Raw genomic sequence first — 15,796 nt, forward strand, 5'->3', positions numbered from 1 at the left:
ACCGGTAGCAGACGAGTGTGATTCATGCTTCCAGTGATAAGACATTGCTGGATTCAATTGAACGAGCAGACTGACCTCGTTGTGCTGATGTGTCAAACATCCTGAAATAACCTGTCCAGTCCTCCCTGCCTCAGCTCAGGCAGGACTGGACAGTAATGACTTGTGCAGAGTGTAATGATGTGGAAGAGCACAATTTCATAACCTTGGCTGCTGCTCTGATCGTGTATGTGTGTGTCTGTCTGGATATGTCTGGGCATTTTTTTGCCCCAGAACTGTCATTCTTTAGCAGAGGTGAGCGGCCTTCACTTCCTATTGCTGGCTGCCAATTTTCCACCATGATCCCATGATCCGCTAATCCCTCACAGCTGGGCCTCTCTCTGCCTCCCTCTCTTTATCATTCTCTCTCTCTCTCTCTCTGTCTCTTTTGCAGACATAGACGAATGTACCTTTGCTGACATCTGTGTCAATGGACGCTGCCAGAATATCCCAGGACTCTTTAGATGCGAATGTAACATTGGTTATGAACTGGACAGGAGTGGAGGCAACTGCACGGGTAAGACAAGTCCAGCTGCCTGCCCTAATAATGCTCTGCATATGCCCCAATGAGTTCAATGAGATTTGAAAGAGTGTAAAAGAAATAGAGCAACAGCAGTGAAGCGATAAATATATCTCATGTTCTCTGAAATACTCTCCTTGGTGTTGTGGCAAATAATGAAATAATTGCTTTGTCTGTCTCTCTCAGATATCAACGAATGTGCAGACCCAACCATCTGTATTAATGGAATGTGTGTCAACATCCCTGGAAGCTACCACTGTAACTGCCCTCCGGACTTTGAACTCAACCCCACCCGGGTGGGCTGTGTAGGTGAGACTCAACAAGTTATCACCACACATTGTTGGTGTTTGATTTTGTGTTATATTTGATTTGATTTGATTTTGATTTATTTCAAACATGTAAAAAAGAAAATAGCGAAAATTATACAAAAGCAGACAGACAAAAAATGAATATTTACAGACAAAGAAAAACATGAAGCAAACGAAACGGTCAAACACATGATGACTTGATTTACATATTTGAAAAGGAGTCAGAAGAAGTAAAAACTTATTTAATCCCACCCCTTCTCCATAAATCACTGAATTTTAATTACAATTACAATTCATTTAAACCTTTACTGTAATTAATTAAATATATACACATGCCCACATACTCAAAATCAAATATCTAGGATTTTTCATTATTATTTACAGAAAAAAGAGGAAGATAAACTAGGAAAAAACTAAATATTTAGTAACCAAATAAATAAACAATAACCCCTGTAAACACCTAGTGAGTGTCAAACCCCCTTTCCATACCTGTTTATACGTTATTTTAAACAAAAACTTTTTCTTGTGGTACAAACACTATACGTTTTGAAATTAAGTTTTTCCCTTAAATTGTAACCACCCTCTCGATCACTGAATAATTTTTTTATTTTTTCTGGTATAAGGTCAGTTTTAGCCTTAAACATTATTTGTGCTGTTTGAAATTCCACAAGATCTGTAAATTTTAATAGTTTTGACTGTAAGGATAATGAGTTAGTGTGATCCAGATATCTGACATTGTGAATGAACACACACCTGTACATACCTGTATGCCTGAACACCTGTGTATGTGTACAGATACTCGCTCTGGAAGCTGCTACCTGGATGTTCGTTCCCGAGGAGATGCATCAGAGAGTTTGGACTGCTCCAATGAGATTGGAGTTGGTGTTTCCAAGGCGTCCTGCTGTTGCTCCCTGGGCCAGGGCTGGGGCAATCCATGTGAATCGTGCCCATCTGTCAACTCAAGTGAGTCAACCCATCATTATTTAGACTTTGCATGTATTATGCATGTTTATTTTTAATGTTTTGGTTTGGTAGTGAAGTTTGTGACCTGCCAAAACACTTTTCTGGTCATTATTTACCACGATAACTCAGGAACAGGGGAGACATTTGATCAGATACTGAATTAGTGACACTAATCTTGAGTTTCTACTTTGAAACTGCTGATTGTATAGATGTTTTGTGTTGCACATCATAGATGTGATGAGATGTTTTTAGAATTTAAAGCTTCTTTGCTGCAACATTTATATGTGAAACATTGTCTACCGTTATGGCTACATGTCAGTATAGTAATAACTTCCATTTTGCCCCAAAATACAATGAACACTTTTTATTAAATTCCTTTAAAGTCTTCATTATATTAACTAAACGTGTCTGGCCAGACATAGATGCATTCAACTGTGAAGCGGTAATTCTACTTCATTTTATTAAGCAGAGTTGTCTTAAAGTTTCAGTCTCTACTCACAACACAGTCCTCCATCACTTAACAAGTAAAGATGTGAGCACACTTTGGACAAAGTAATTTCAGAGTCACTGGCTTTAATCAACAACCCTGTCAAATCCTTCTATTAGTTGTTTAGCCCCACGGTGCGAGTTAGCTGTTCTGCCAGCACACAGACTACATGCTGCCTGCTCCTATCATGCGATGAGTGTGTATTTGCTGTAATTGTTGTTGCTGGTAAAGATGAGACAGCTTTGTGCAACTTACTTGAAATTACCACCAGATGGTCCAAAACATTACAGGGAATGACTCATCCATTTCAGCTCGAGGAAATGCTTGCTTCTATGACGAGAACAAAACCTTTTTCTTTTCGTTTTGTAATTCTGAGAAGCTGCAGTCATGTCTGGTCCACTGGGCTCTGTGGATAACTCTGAGATCTGAGATGGAAAAGCAAAACAGAGGGTGACAGGAAACTTCTTTGGAAATGCGACCTAACTCAGCGTCTCACCATCAGCAGATTGTTATGGTCAAATCCTGCAATAAAGCGACCTCGACTGTGGTTTGTGTGGTGTGTTATTGTTGCTTGTTAATGTGATTTGGTGCTGTGTTACAGCTGAGTACAAGACGCTGTGTCCTGGAGGAGAAGGCTTCAGACCGAACCCCATCACTGTCATCTTGGAAGGTCAGACAGCAACATGATATCATGTGTCAGGTTGCTCCTGCCTTACAGGCACTCACACACACACACAAACACACACACACACACACACACACACACACACACACACACACACACACACACACACACAGCTGAGTGTTTTTCCTTCCTCTCTCTGGCAGACATCAACGAGTGCCAGGAGCTGCCAGGCTTGTGCCAGGGAGGACAGTGCATCAACACCTTTGGCAGCTTCCAGTGTGAATGCGCAAGAGGCTTCGCCCTCAACACAGAAACCAGAGTCTGTGAAGGTATGAGACACATGTATTTCTATGCACATGAACACACAGGTGACCTCTTCCTCTCTCGCTCTTGCCCTGGGACGTTTCAGTGGAAAGGAAATTGAGTCCAGCCGTCGAGGCCTTCGAGAACAAATGGAGAGAGGAAAAAGCACTGAGAGCAAAACAGACAAAGAAATATTGGACCCGTTTGTCCCACTGCAGCTCATTCTAGCTCAATATGTCTCTGCTCTAGTTCTCCGTCTGTTGCTAACCCGGCAAAGCTCAGTCAGGATGATGAGACAGCTGAGCGCCTAACTGTGTCCAGAGAAGCGGGGCTCTGATGTGGTCAGCCCTCTCCTCAGGGAAGTACACTGAGTCCCCTGTAGACAGGCCAGAGATGACGAAGGGAGGGAGAGACGCAGGAACGAAACATTGGAGGAGAAAAAAAGATAGATAAATGAGAAGGGTGTTTAGAAAAGAGAAACACGAACAAAGAGAGGAGAGGAGGGGGCTGAGGGTTAGACAATGACATGTGGCTGGCGGCATTTTAATTAGCGTGTGTTTGTTGGCCCAGAGAACAAAAGCGGGTGTTTGCTCCATAAAGTCCAGGACTGCACATCCTCTGTCTCTAGTCAATCAGCAGTTCAGCTGTTAGCTGGGCTGGACGAAGCCAGCTCTGTGTTCGCTGTTTGGCAGTAATGTTGGTAGAGAAAGAATTTTAGTATAGAGTATTGCATGTCATTATAAATGCATGTAATTATATACATGTATCTATATAATATAAAAATAAGCCATTAAAGGGTGGCTCCATTCTTCCTTTTTTGTATTCTTTTTAGGTTTTTATATAGTTCTGTAGCTTTTCGGTAGTATTCCTGATGTATTCAAATTTCAAGTCAAAATTTGGGTTAAGGTATGTGTGTTTGAGCCTCAAAATGCTATTTTCCCAACCCCTTTGAAACACTTTTCCAAGTGTTTTGACATAGGTTTCTGCACAAAGTCACTGTAACATTGAGCCACATACTGCTGTGGACACTATGTAGCTGTTTCTGTCAGTAGAGTCTGGTGGCTTTCAAGAGAACATAGGCAACTGCTTCAATTCCCGGTGAGACTACAGAACAGCCAACCTTCGTAGCCACTGTTTTGTTTACTGTTGGTTTGCTGTCTCTGGGCTTTTAGATCAGGTTGTTTTTTTAAGTCATAAGTTTTCAATAAGTAAAATAATTATTCTGTGGCACCTCAACTAAGCCGGGTTTCCCACACCCTCATTTAATTGTGGCTGCCCGCCACAATTAAAAGATCTTCTGCCACAAACAGATTTTCTAGTTTTGCAGATGGAGCGTTCATTGGGAGTGCTGGTGAATTCATTTTGCAGGGTCTAAACTGAGTCTAACTCTGCAGCAGCTGCTCCTTTCGTCCTTCGTTCTGATCAGCTCTGATCAGCTCTGAACAGATCGACAGATAAATTATCAATCCTGTGAGTCACAATCTGCTGCTGAGAAAATAAAGAACTCATGGAGAGCTCCACCTGCACTACAGATGCATAAAAACCTCTGAAAGGGGACACAATAATACAAAGGGATGCGCACATGTTAAAATGAAAAAAGAAAATGTGATTGATTAAATTGATTGCTGGCTGTCCCTGCTGTTTATATTATTTAATTTACCTTTATTTATACAGGTAATCTCATTGAGATACTGGATGTCATTCACAAGAGAGACCTGTTTCGGACAACATACAATATAACAACAATTAGTTACAGACAGGCAGATTTATCAATACAGTATATACAACATTTAAGTTAAAGTGCCTAGTGGAAGCAGATTAACAATACTAAAAACAGGAACAAGTTTCTAAAGATGCGTTTTCCAGTGCTCTTAAAATAAGTGTAAAGTCCCTTTGTGGGATCAAGCTGGGCAGCTTCAGATACTGCTGTAGCGTGTTCCAGGTTGAAGGGGCAGAGTAAGAAAAGAAATAAAGGCCTGGGAGCATAGCCTATGATTACAGTGTTTGCATGACATGTAGGAGGATAAATATGTTGGTAGCAGCCCAAGGATGGATTTGTAAATGAAATTGTACCAGTGCAAAAGTCTAAATATTGATAATGATGACCAGTTGACCAGAAATTACAAAGTGCAATGGTGAGTGAGCGGTTTACAGCCAATCATGAATCTTAATGCTCCGTGATAGACGGCGTCCAACATCTGTAGAGAGCTGACAGAGGCGTTCATGTAAACAATGTCACCGTAGTCAAGAAGAGATAAGACGGTTGCAGCAACAAGCCATTTCCTAGCGTTAAATGAAAAACATGATTAGTTCCTAAAGAAGAACCCTAGATTTTATTACATTACACACACTGTAATTCTGTGGGAAACACTGTAAAGAAAAGTAAAGACTCAGTATCCTGTATTCATCAAAAAACGAACTGATTTCTGTCTGTTCTTCTCTCCATGTGCAGATGTCAATGAGTGTGAACGGCCAGGCATCTGTGGCCCAGGTCAGTGCTACAACACCATTGGGAACTACACCTGTATCTGCCCTGTGGACTACATGCAGGTCAATGGAGGGAACAACTGCATGGGTAAGTCTGCATGCTGCACTCTCATGACTGTATCGATGAGCAAAGTGGTGGTAACATGCAAGGACATTTTAACTTTCTGTTTCTCATAAACACACGCAGACATGAGGAAGAGCTACTGCTACAGGAACTTTTACTCTGATAACGGGACATGTGACGGAGAGCTGACCTTCAATATGACCAAAAAGATGTGCTGCTGCTCCTACAACATTGGTCGTGCATGGAATAAACCCTGTGAACAGTGTCCTGTGCCCAGCACTGGTGAGGTCTCAAACATTCTAGCACATATTTGTGTAGAAAATTTAAGGAACTAAAAATGAGGTATTATAAACTCGTGTCATATGTCCACTCAGATGACTTTGCGATCCTGTGCGGCAGCGAGAGGCCCGGATATTACATTGACATCTTCACTGGACGGGTCATTGGTATGATTGTGCCTTTCAAAGGTTGATGTGCTGAAAAGAAAATTTTGTTTTGTTCTCATTTAAACCCCTTGTCTCCTCCTCGTGTGCTTAGATATCGATGAGTGCAGGGAGATCCCAGGTGTGTGTGAGAATGGAGTGTGCATCAACATGATTGGCAGCTTCAGGTGTGAGTGCCCCATTGGCTTCATCTACAACGACAAGCTGCTGATTTGCGAAGGTAAGGCCTGTGCTCCATTAAAATTCTGCTGAAAATTCTGCAACAATGTAAAATTCTGTCAGTCTTCTCAGGTTTTTAAACCAAAGTCAGTCTTTTAATATTTAATCATTCTTTATAAAAGCATTTCAAGTAGATGACAGTCTTTGAACACCTCTGTCCCTGTTGTCGTTAGATATTGACGAGTGCCAGAATGGACCGGTGTGCCAGCAGAATGCAGCCTGTTTTAACATGCCAGGAAGCTACCGCTGTGAATGTAAACCTGGATATCGCTTCACCCCCACTGGACAATGTCTAGGTAAACCTGTGTTGGTGTTCAGCTATGGCTTTTAAGAGGAGACACCTGAGGTGAATAGGGCTTAAATGTTTAACTTATAGATATCACCATAAAACTTCCCCAGTTGATTACTGGGGACATATAAGAGTTAAGTAGGTAAGACAAATATTTTTTTATATCACAAATTTTCTGAAGTTGTATGTTTAAATGTGCAAATGGGGCATCTAGTTGAATCTGTGCTATTTTGCATACATTTCCAGAACAGAAGTTTAACCATTGGATAAAGACAGGTTCAACATTCTTGCTTTACTTTGTCGACAAATTAGAGTTAAAGGTTTTCACTGAGGGAGTTTCGGATATCTCTTTTTGTAACTTAATTCATCAGAGAATACTGTCGAGAGCCATAAAAAAAATCTATTTTTGACATGTTTTTGGTAATAACATTTTTAGATAAATCAGGCAATAAATAATATGTGAACACATCCCTTCATACAAATCCCAAAAATGTAGATGTGAATAAAACTGGAAAGTTTTATGTATATAAGTGCCACAAATTTAAGAAAAACTAGTTTCGAAAATTATATATTGCAAAATTCATTACATTTTTTAGACAAAAAATAAGACATGAGTGTAAAATAATTAACTAATATATATCCCCATGTTCCCGGTCCAGTTAATTACCCATATGAAGACAATTACTTTCGTATTAGTTTTATAATTTATTTTTAATTTATGTCTGAATATGCAAATGAGGCATTATCTACCTAAATACGTGCCTTTTGCAAACATTTCTAAAACAGAAATCTGAACCAAAATAAACACCTTAATGTGAATTCTGGGCATATTCTTTTACTTGTCTGAAAAAAGACATGCGATGAACGCAAAATAACCCAAAATCTCAAAATTTACTCGTGCATGTTTTCACCTGGTGGTGTCTGCAGAGTGTGTGCAATTCCTTTAAAAAATCTGAAAATGTCTTTAGTTCAGCTGTATAAATATTAGGAATTTAAAGTAAGTAAACAGTCTTTGAATTTCTGAGGTCTAAATTGCCACAAAATTTGATCTAATTTTATTTATCCATGTTTTAATTTCTTTTTGTCAAAATAAGTCGAGCTCTTCTGCAAGAAGGTTACAAATCTTTAAACCTACCACCTACCCTGCCTTCCTTCATACTTACCAGAAATGCTTAAATTAAAAAAAAGAGTCTTTTTTGGTTCAAGATTGTCTTAAAAAGCATTACATTTAAGTGTGTGATACCTGTGGATCTTCCTGTGGTCTATGCTTTCGTGCCTCCCCAAAGTATTGTATCAAACCTAGTCATATGAAACTCTTTGAACTGCACATTCTTGCCAGTCGTATGCCAAAGATGAAGCTCCAGAGGCAGCGCAATGACAGTTGGGACTGAGGAGGAATTCTTCATGGTGGGCTTGCTTTTAAGGAAGAGAGAATGTGAAGCATGTGTTGAGCTGTTGAACATGTGCTGCTGTATATCTGAAACACGTCGCTGTCAGACTGGAGAGTCTTCACCGATAAGCAAAATGTTAAATCAACATCCTGTTTTGCTTCCTGCTTTTCCTGCAAGTCCTAAAAACAAAATAGTCAGACTCCCGAGAGAGAAAACTGAAGCAGAGATAATGATGACCTTATGTGTGGAAAAAAATAGTGATTAATAAAACAGTAATTTGAAAAAAATATAGATTTATATTATATTAAATATTTAAGAACATATTTTTCACTTTAAATAAATTACAGTGAGGTTATTCTTGTATCATGCAACATTGTTGTGCCATTATGCAACAAAGTTAAGGCCTGGATTGTTTTGATATCCCCAAACAATAGCATAGTAGTATATTTCACCACTGTGCAGTGTCGGGTTTTGTGGTTTGACTCACTAACAATTTTTTGTCTTCTTTTTCAGACCGTAATGAATGCATTGAGAATCCTGGCATATGCAGTCCTGGTCAGTGCATTGACACGCTGGGGAGCTATCGCTGCATCTGCCCCAATGGCTTCAAAACAACACGGGACCAGTCAATGTGTGTCGGTAAGCTGGGCTGGTGCCTGTTGGTACTGGTTTTTCTTCCACATCTCTGCAGTGTTATGATGTGGCTGCATTGAAGATGTAACAGATGCAGACTGTTCGTGCAGTGGCTGCTGAAACACAACACTTCCACCATAATAATCAGTGAAACTGGCCACACCAGGGATGAGAGCAGCACCCAGGTGGTCCATATTCCATAGACATTTGCTCTGAGGTGTACCATTTTACACAGAAATGGGTCATAAAGTTACTATAGTTTTAAAATATTATTAACTGATTTACAGGAAAATCAGATTAGTACACATCATACAGCACAGCATACCGACATTTTCTTTCTTTTTTGTTTTAACAGGACATTATTTTAATAATAACACCACCAATAAGTCCCTATTTTTACACCAGTATTACCTGTTAATTTAGAATTATCTTTGAAGAGTACATTAGCCAAACTGCATATTGGCCACTTTGTATCATCGGGTCTTCTTTTTTGGGGTCTTGATCACCTTGTTGGCATTTATTTTACCAGTACCAGCTGGCGGTTGCTTATTAACTTTGTTCCTTACTTACCCTACTGTGGACTGTAGATGTTAACTGACCCATATTAGACAAACTTCTGAAGTGTCACAAAGCTGTGCTTGTCCAAAAGTAGAAGAAATTATCCCAGAACTAATGTAAACTGTCTTGTTTTTGCCTGTGATACACAAAACATCACACCTAATGTGCGCTGCAAGTGTAGCCAATAATAAGATCCCTAAACGGTCTGCATCTGTCTTAATTGTTGCTAAAGCTCACTCTGCGGGTGAGAAATATGAGTGCTGTCTGAGGTGACACTGTGATGATGCCCTGGTGTTTCAGATGTTGACGAGTGCGAGAGACAGCCGTGTGGCAACGGGACTTGTAAGAACACAGTGGGCTCCTACAACTGTCTCTGCTACCCCGGCTTCCAGAACTCCCACAACGGTGACTGCATCGGTACGTGCGTTTGTGGATGTGAGTTAATAGAATAGAGAAAGCGTTTTAGTCTTTATGTGATTGTTGTTGTGTCTGTGCTTTGATCAGATGTCGATGAGTGTGTGACGCAGAGGGGCTTGTGTCGAAACGGCCAGTGCATCAACACCGTGGGCAACTTCTTCTGTGTTTGCCAAGATGGCTATGAGCTCACTTTGGACGGCAGACTGTGTGCAGGTAAGACAACATCATTTTTTTACCTTTATTCCTCTTTGCTAGCAATAGCTAGAGGCACAAGGTTTTCTGGCTTTCCATCCCAATGTTATATCTCAAGAAGGCCATAATAGAATTTCTTCAAATTTGGTACAAACATCCAGTTGGACTCACGAGTGAACTGATTAGAATTTGGTGGCACCTTGATGGATTTAAAAAAAAATTTACTCATGTTTATTTGGACTCAGTGATGAACTGATTTGATTTTGGTGGTCAAAGCTCAAGTGCAAGGTGACCCTAGCATCCGTTCCATTCTGGTGAACACAATATCTCAAGAACACCTGGAGGGAGTTTCTTAATATTTGGCACAAACATCCAGTTGGACTCAATGATGAACTCATTAGATTTGATGGTCAAAGTTCAATGTCACTGTGACCATATGTCTATCTCACTCTCGCAAATGCAATATCGTCAGAAGGCCTTCAGGGAGTTTCATCAAATTTGGCAAAAATGTCCACTCCGACTCAAGAATAAACAGATTAGAATTTGGTGGTCAATGGTCAGTTTGACCTCACAAAAAAATGTTTTTGGCCATAACTCAAGAATTCATCAGCTGATAATGACAAAATTTCACACGAATGTCTAATAGAATAAGATGATGAACTGATGAAATTTTATATCCAAGAGGTCAAACGTTAACGTCACAGTGACATCATAATGTTCTGCAAAATACTTTTCAGGCTCTTACTGAAAGTATAGGAGGGGAAACATTGGGTTTTATACTGAATTGATGGCACTAATGTAGGGTTCCCATCTTGGAACTGTGCTGATTATATAGATCAGGCATGTCAAACTGGTCCACAGGGGGGCCGGTGTGGCTGCAGGTTTTTGTGCCAACCAACCAAGAGCACACAGTTTGACCAATCAACTGTCTGAAGACGGAGATCAGTTGATTAAATGAGTCAAGTCTGGTGTGCTGCTACTTGGTTGGAAACAAAACCTGCAGCCACACCGGCCCCCCTGTGGACCAGTTTGACATGCCTGATATAGATCTTATGTGATGCTGGGTAAAAGATGTGTGTGAAGCATCCACATTTTAGAATTTGTAGTTTCTTTGCAGCAACATGTGAAGCATTTTCAACTATTCTGGCTACATATGAGTCTGGACAGATGCTGATGTCTGCATGGTTCTGGGAGGCATACAACCACTAGGCTGTAATACTGGTTTGTGATTATCTGAGTGTATGTTTTACAGGGTATCTTTTGTGTGTTCCTTTTTTCCACAGATATTAATGAATGTGCAGTAAATCCGGGCACATGTGGTGCAGGAACCTGTCTGAATCTGGATGGCTCTTACAGGTGTATCTGCCCACCTGGCTACTTTGTCCATGAGGAAACCTGTGAAGGTACGGCGGCATAAAGTCTTTTTGTGCGTCATGGTCATAAATATAAAACAACAACACAAGAAATAAAAATAGTCATTTATTAAGTTATGAAATATCTGCATTGGCTGGTTGAATCTCACCTCAGGCAATGACGAGAACACCTGCTGACGTGCAACACACACACACATACACACATAGATATACTGTACACACACACACACACACAGATTGCAGCTCTGCGGAGGTGATCGAGAAGAGAATAAACTGATTTTCGCCCCTTGCTCTCTTAAATTGCTTTGCTGCTACAAAACACCCCTCGTCTCCCTTTCACACGTGGGAGTGGGCCCAAGCCAGAACACTTTGGGTTGTTTATACAGTGGGGCTGATGAAGAGATATTCGGCAGACTTCAACACATTCCTGCTTTGTGCTCTGTTCCTGGAAGCAGGGAGGAACAGACTTCTCAGCATCAGTAACAGCATCAGCTGCGTACTGAGATGAACGAACACGTGACATGAAGGCTATAATACGCCTTTATCCAGCTTTCCATTAGTGAGATTATATTCTGTTTTATCACATTTGGATAGTCCATGACGTACTGGTATGACTTCATCCTTGCAGCTATGACAGTAGGTTGAAAAATTAGATGTCAGTGAACACTGCAGGGTGAAATTCTGATGGTACGTATTGGGATTTGATGGATTTGATTTGTAAGTTTGGTAAAGTGTTTGATGCCTCTCCTCTTTGTGTGTCAGATATTGATGAGTGCTCCCAATTGCCTGAGATCTGCTCACTTGGAACCTGCTCCAACACCGAAGGAAGCTTCACCTGCTTGTGTCCAGAGGGCTTCCAGATCTCTGCCTCCGGACGCAGATGTTTCGGTAATTGTGTGTGTGGGCGTTTGAGAAAGAGAGGAAAAGAGGCTTTGAAACTATCTTATGCATGAAGTTTAAAGTGCAAAGTGTAAATACCAGTGTGTCTGTATAGTCTGTCTCTGAGTGCTGGTGGAGACAAAGCAGCAGTCAGTGGTGTTCGACTTTTCCTGCTCTCTCATGATAGCACACTGTGTTCCAGCTGGTTCTGCTGCTGCTGCCTCAACAAGGCCAAGGGTGGCTCTGAACAGATCACTTTTCCATTTCCTCACTTGTGTGTGTATGTGTGTGTGTGTGTTTATGTACATATGTGTGTTTTTGGGTTGGGTGGGGGCGCGCTGAGTCCTCTGTTAGGGAGTTCCCCCTCCAAACACTGAAGTGATGACATCATCAGTTCAGCGAGGCAGTTTACAGTTTGCATTTCACTTTTTCTCTCCGGTGTCAGGAGAGCTCGGCTGAGCGTTGTGGGGATAAACAGGAGGAGCAGGGTGGAGGGTGAGCAACATGGGCAGTAAAAGAGATCAAGGTTTTTTGAGAAGGACAAACCCTGTCCCACTGAGAAAACCCCTGTTTTTATTACAAATCGTGATAGGCATGAAGACAGTGAACAAATCATGATAACAACAGGATTGAAAATCATTTGTGGGTTTTTTGTGTGTACTTATTAAAAACAGACATGCAAGACAGTTAGACAGTTGTGATTCATTAGGGAAATTACTGAAACTTAAAGATCTAATTGAATTACAGATTTTGTTAGTTATGTTTTGGGCAAAGAGAGTATTATCTGAAAATGATTGGTTTTTAGTTCAGATGATGAGTATCATAGAAGGAAATTTCATTTTAAACATCAATATGCATGAACTATTTTAAAACAAATGTGAATTTCAGTATGTTGTGTCAAATTGGAATTCTTTAGAGAATGATTTAAAGAGTAATATCTATATCTTTCAGTTAAAAAATATGTATAAGGAGAAAATAATTAGATAATATGAAGTTGCCAGGTTTTTTTTTTTTTTTTGATTGATGGTGAGTTGCTGTGTATGACTTTTAATTTTTAACTCTCATTTTTCTGTAAATTGACTGTTAAATAATGGAGAGACCATCTATTTCTATTTGTTGATGTAGTTTTGAGAAAGGGGCTGTTAAATAAGATGTCTTCTCCCTGCCCCTTTTCGATCATAGAATGTCATGTAGCAAGTAGCTTGTCTCCTAAATCCTAAATCCAATGGGAAAAAAAATCTCATTGGCTTTTTGAAGAAGGAACCAGGGCAACGCTAACTTGCGTTGGTCTACAAAAAAACGTCATTCTTGCGCCACTCTGTTCCTTTAAAACAAGTAAGAGTCTACAACCAGTGTTGAGAGGCTAACTTTTGAAATGTAATAGGTTAAAGATTACAAGTTACCCTGTTAAAAAATGTAATAAGTGATGTAGCTATTTTGATTACTTCAGCAAAGTAATGTAACTTATTACATTTGATAACTTTTTGATTACCTCCTAACAAATGTTTTAAACAGGGCAGTTAAGCTGAAAAGACCGAAAATGGAAGTGCATAAATGTTGTGCTCAAATTTGTCTCAAAATATGCTAAAAGAAGGATTTCTAAGGAAAAAGGGATATAAAACAAAAAAACAGAATGAATGTTTTATTCAGCACATAAACTTTTTTACCAGAAAAAAAATTATTTTTTATATGTAACCCCTTTATAATCACCATTTTGATAGTAACTGTAATTTAGTTACATTTTTTTTCTCAGTACCTGTGACTGATTACAACTACGTTTATTTAGTTATTTCATTACTGTCACTAGTTACTCCAGCAACACAGGTAATTTTTGCTGGGGAAGTTTTGTAATAATTTTCTTAACTTGGGTATTTCTTGAGTATAACCCTAATAGAATGTTGTTGTTTTTTTTTACATAATAAATAGTGTTGTCCGCTATCGATTGAGGTCCGCACAGAATGCATTAATTTTAATTGCATGCTGCTATTTTGTCCCTTCATCACACCCTTACTTGTAGTCAAGCCGTGGCTTCCTGCTGCAGCAGTGATGGAAAATAAGTAATCTAATCTATAATCTATTAAGTATGTGTAGTGAGGACAGAGGTTGGATAATTACCCTGAATCATCTGCGCTTGCCAGCGTCTCTATCTCTCACTCTCTCTCTGTTTCTGAGGGCTCTTGTTCCTCCTGGACTCGGCAGGCACTTAGTTGTAATGAGAAGCATATGGCCGCGCTCTCCTGCTAGCACCGGCCTTCACTGAACTCAACACAAATAAGCTTTCTGACCACCATAGATCACACACACCTGGCTCGGAGGCAAGGATCACATACATGAACACCTGGTGCTACGAGGAAAATGTCAAAGAGCGTCATGTTACTCTCCTCCATGAAACTGATTTGTCAGCCTTTCCGCAAAAGAGATTTACAGCGCTCTGTGCGCAGCTGTTGTGCAAGTGTGTATGAGTGCATGCACATGTCCATCTGCATGTGCATATGTCATTTTCATTTTGTGTTTTGTACACTGATACATGATACAAATGTTCAGAAATTGCGCTTTCTTGTGGTCCCCTAAAATTTCAAGCTTATGTCTGTTTTTGAAATCAGAGATATAATTTAATAATGGAAAAAAAATCATAAAAGGCAGGAATATTAGTTTGAAAAATTAAGATTTGGAATTAATAAACACTTGGCCAACAAACGGTCTGACAGCGGTGACATAAAGCTGATGGTGGTGAGGGTGGTGGCGACATATTTAATGGTCATGATTATGAAAATTTTCAAAACCACTGCAACATTTTAATTCAAAACACATCATTGATTGGGGACTTGTGGCCTAGTGGTTAAAACACATATCATATACTGTTATACCAATATTCTAAGTATGATTCCAGCCAGGGACCGATGTTACACGCCACCCCCCCGTATCTTTCCTCATGGTTCTCTGCTATCTTAATATCAATAAAGGCTAAGAAAATAATGTTTACTTGATTAAAAATTCTGGGGCTGTTTTTCTGTGGTCTCAATAGTCACTTGTTAGCAACCATCTTTTTAAGACACATAAAGGCTTCAAAATTCAAGAGTAGGGTATTTACTGACACATTTTATATCAAAGAGCATAATGTGAAACGCTTGTGTAAACCACAGACTTTATTTCAGCTTTCTAAACAAAACCCCTGTCCAAAAAACTATTGACTTTAAGACGAAGCTACTGGGAGTGGGAAAATACAAATTAATTCCTGCGCCACTCTATAGTTTTTAACAAGTTGTATTTTTATGCGGGGCTATGTGCTGAGGAAGTATAAAAACTTGTTTTTTAAGACATTGAACAAACTAGATATAATTAGTGTTAATTAGTGAGATTGAGAGTCACTGATAAGCAGACTATTTTTGACTGTTGGACAGGGCCAGATTGGGATGCGGGATAATATCATCGGTATCGGCAGATACTGGTTTTAAAATGAAATATGGAAACCATCATATTCTATGTCTCCATCTGCTGGTGGGCCATCACGATAAGAGTATGCATAATATGATGTTAATACCACCACAGAAGAGACTTGATGATTACTAAAATCAGATGAGGAAAAAAGTGGATAGATCCATATAGGTA

General features: G+C 39.7%; 1 protein-coding gene across 1 annotated transcript in view; it reads left to right on the forward strand.

The window, feature by feature from the left end:
- The window catches only part of fbn1 (fibrillin 1), a 90,196-nt gene that overhangs the window by 54,314 nt on the left and 20,086 nt on the right, over positions 1 to 15,796 (forward strand). The window contains exons 35-49 of the mRNA XM_042492016.2: positions 431 to 553; positions 743 to 865; positions 1,660 to 1,827; positions 2,916 to 2,984; positions 3,143 to 3,268; positions 5,695 to 5,817; positions 5,917 to 6,075; positions 6,168 to 6,239; positions 6,331 to 6,456; positions 6,629 to 6,751; positions 8,649 to 8,774; positions 9,627 to 9,743; positions 9,831 to 9,956; positions 11,219 to 11,338; positions 12,071 to 12,196. Of these exons, the coding sequence (XP_042347950.1) occupies positions 431 to 553; positions 743 to 865; positions 1,660 to 1,827; positions 2,916 to 2,984; positions 3,143 to 3,268; positions 5,695 to 5,817; positions 5,917 to 6,075; positions 6,168 to 6,239; positions 6,331 to 6,456; positions 6,629 to 6,751; positions 8,649 to 8,774; positions 9,627 to 9,743; positions 9,831 to 9,956; positions 11,219 to 11,338; positions 12,071 to 12,196 (1,827 nt within the window). The remainder of the gene's footprint in view (positions 1 to 430; positions 554 to 742; positions 866 to 1,659; positions 1,828 to 2,915; positions 2,985 to 3,142; positions 3,269 to 5,694; positions 5,818 to 5,916; positions 6,076 to 6,167; positions 6,240 to 6,330; positions 6,457 to 6,628; positions 6,752 to 8,648; positions 8,775 to 9,626; positions 9,744 to 9,830; positions 9,957 to 11,218; positions 11,339 to 12,070; positions 12,197 to 15,796) is intronic.

The sequence above is a fragment of the Plectropomus leopardus genome, chromosome 1 (assembly GCF_026936395.1).
Source record: "Plectropomus leopardus strain MGB_pleo_1.0 chromosome 1, ASM2693639v1, whole genome shotgun sequence".
Classification (NCBI taxonomy): Eukaryota; Metazoa; Chordata; class Actinopteri; order Perciformes; family Serranidae; genus Plectropomus; species Plectropomus leopardus.